The sequence below is a fragment of the Triticum urartu genome, chromosome 3 (assembly GCF_003073215.2).
Source record: "Triticum urartu cultivar G1812 chromosome 3, Tu2.1, whole genome shotgun sequence".
Taxonomy (NCBI): Eukaryota; Viridiplantae; Streptophyta; class Magnoliopsida; order Poales; family Poaceae; genus Triticum; species Triticum urartu.
The window spans coordinates 735,033,699-735,036,666 of NC_053024.1; the positions used below are offsets into that span (position 1 = coordinate 735,033,699).

The window sequence follows — 2,968 nt, forward strand, 5'->3', positions numbered from 1 at the left end:
GCAAAGCCCCCCTACTTTGTCTCCGGTTTGCGGGAAAAAGTACGCCCGGACCGCCCCGTGGACCGATACATGCCTGCGTTGGAGGGCACAACACGTCTGGCCTAGACGTATGCAGGAGGCTTGAAGGCCCGCGTTGGAGATGCCCTTACAACTTCGACCATCCTAAGATAGTGACCGACTACTTCCACCGTGTTGAAAATATGCACTAGAGACAATAATAAATGTTATTATTTATTTATAAATTTGTAATTAATGTTTATTTTCTATGCTATGCTATAGTTGCATTGGTTCTCGAGTCTGCATATATACGAGATTTGGACAAAAACCCATTTGCATGAGTGGAATAATAAACACCAAGTAGATACCTAGTCTATTTTCTAAGACTAGCTCATATGTTGTTGATGATCTTATTTTCCTGATTATGGCCATTTTTAAAGTAATACAGAAAAAGCATTCTTAAAGTAATAAGGATGCCAACAATAATGAAACACATTGTTGGCAGAACATGGACATACCCAACTAAATGATATACTTCGAGATCTGATCGTCACAATGTTATAAGTATTTTTATGCAAGTGGTAACGATATGTTCAATTCACAGACTATGAGAGTATCGAGTACTTCCGGAACCTCTCCCTCAACCCCTCTCCCCCTCCCCCTCTCTCACCCGCCCTCCTTCTCACTCATGCGCACCCGCACAAACACACACAGAGATACCGGCCGACAGAGAGATTGTGAGAGAAAATTCTCGCGGTTATAGGAGGTTGTAAGGAATCTGTACCAATGCTACACCAACACATCTTCCGTTGTACTCTTGGGAGTTTGATTCATAGGGCGATTCTTTTTTTTCCTACTATGTTTCCCAACACGCCGGAAGAACAGGAGAGAAGCGTTCAGTCATTCTCCAAGTCGGAGTGCAGCGTGACGATTCTCATCACGGAGGAGCAGTTCGTGTTACAAAGCTTCCACAACGAGCTCAAGTTCCACTCTCAGCAGCTGTCCTTGGAGTAAATGTTCACTTTCAACTTGTAAATAGTTCTGTCTGTATGTACTATGTAGTGCTTATTACATATATATAGTTCCAGATCTACTTTGTGTAAGGATATGTGTATTTGAATACAGAAAATCACAAAGATGACACATTCTATTCGTAGTTCCACTCATCCATAAGTTATGTTATTGACACGAAAGAGCGAAACCATCATTCCAGTGGCGATGCAAACAATAACAACTTCACAAATACCATGCTCTAGCACAATGGAAGTTGCCTAGATGCTCCATAAGCCGTAGTTTGGGGATGGCGCCTGGTGCATCATGAAGTGGACTATGGTTGGCACTGATGGCAAGTAATAGGTTTGAGAGGCTTCTTAAGCACAGCAGAATCGCAGGCGACGATCTTCACTTTGTGGAGGACTGTTTCGATATCCTCGTTCTTGAACGTCACGTCTCTCAAGATTAATGTCCAGACGTCATCGCAGTTCCTGTATGTGCACAGATTGCCGCGCTGTCAAGACAAGAGGAAAACAATCATGTGAATGAAATCAATGTATGGATGGAAACATGACTAGAGATTGCAACATTGTGAAGACAAAATATAGCGAGGTGAACTATTTGAGTTAAGCTATTGCCATGTAGAAAAGTATAGCTTTCTGTTAGATGGCATGCCAGAAACATGCAAAAAATGGTTGTTGTTTCCAGAATTGTTTCCCGGCTGGGATACAGGAAAGGAGGTCCCCCCTTCTTGTGTCGCTAATACAGTGGAACACATAAGTCTGTTCTCGGAAACTCGATCGGCAAAAAAGATCAAATACTACTTGGAAACTATTGCGAGAAACTATCGTGATATGTCAAGTTAAGAATGAAAACATCCAGTAGGTCCAGATATAAGTCAGGAACAGGAAAGGGACAGTTTACCCTCTGATAGTCTAAGCAATCAACATGAGCACATATACAGTTACATTTTTAATTTATTTTTTGGACCAAAGCAAACAGATCTCCTGGAACATGTGTTAACTTATCACCCAACTGAGGTTAAACAAACTGTCGTAATTTGGCTATCTAGCACACACGCAAGTTCAGGTATCTTTTTCCGGAGAAGTATATATAAATCTGCTCCTCAATAAAGAACTGGAAAATAACACGCAGAACAATTTACTTGATAATTAAGCACACAAGTCGTACGTCATACATAGCATCAAGCAGAAGACAAAAAAAAATGTGTAGCTGATCTGCATTATCAGTAACAGGTAGCAACAGCAAGGTATTTCAGCATGAGTGCATTATTCCCTTGAAACAAATTAAACCTGTACTACATGACAATCACAGGGATGGATGAATGCATAGCACAAGAGAGTAGGCAATTTGGTTGGTTGGTACCTTGAAGAAGGCCCTGCTCTTGACATGCTTATCCAGCGCGTGTCCCATGGACTGAAACAACAAGACCAGGATCAAAACATCCGGCATGCATGCAGTTTGTTTATTGCAGGACATGCTGATTGATAAGTTTATTGCAGGAGCAGCAAGGGGGAGGGAGGGGACCTTGTCGAACTGCAGGAGGACGGTGATGGCGAGGTCGGGGCTGAGCACGCCGCTGCTCACCATCTCGTCCAGCGTCTCGGTGAGGGCGTAGCCGATCTCCGACTGCCGGTACATCTCGAACGCCTCCGTCGCCATCCCTCCTCCCCTGACCTCCGGGTGGCCCTGTCCCTGTTGATCAATCAACAGTAAGCGTCAGAGTTCAGAAACCCTAGACGTCCCCCGCGGCGCCTCCGCCGAACCAATCAACCCCGCGGCCCCCGGCAACCAAAAGCCCTCCACCCGGAAAGCAACCGCGAAGAAAGGCCGGCGCGCTCTTACCGGCCGGCGGGGTGGTCGATCGGCTGCGGGCGCGCTGGTACTGGTAGCCGCTTCGGATCTGGGGCCGCGGACGGGCCGGCAAGGCCTTGGAGCTTGCTTGCCGGCGAGGTCC

General features: G+C 45.5%; 1 protein-coding gene across 1 annotated transcript; it reads right to left on the reverse strand.

Moving 5' to 3' along the window:
- Positions 1 to 1,324: 1,324 nt before the first annotated feature.
- LOC125549533 (transcription initiation factor IIA subunit 2-like) lies at positions 1,325 to 2,673 on the reverse strand. Its single transcript, XM_048712928.1, has 3 exons — positions 2,539 to 2,673; positions 2,377 to 2,427; positions 1,325 to 1,504 (listed from the first exon to the last, which is right to left on the reverse strand). Exons 1-3 carry the CDS (start codon positions 2,671 to 2,673, stop codon positions 1,325 to 1,327), a joined length of 366 nt encoding a protein of 121 aa, XP_048568885.1.
- Between the last annotated feature and the right edge of the window lie 295 nt (positions 2,674 to 2,968).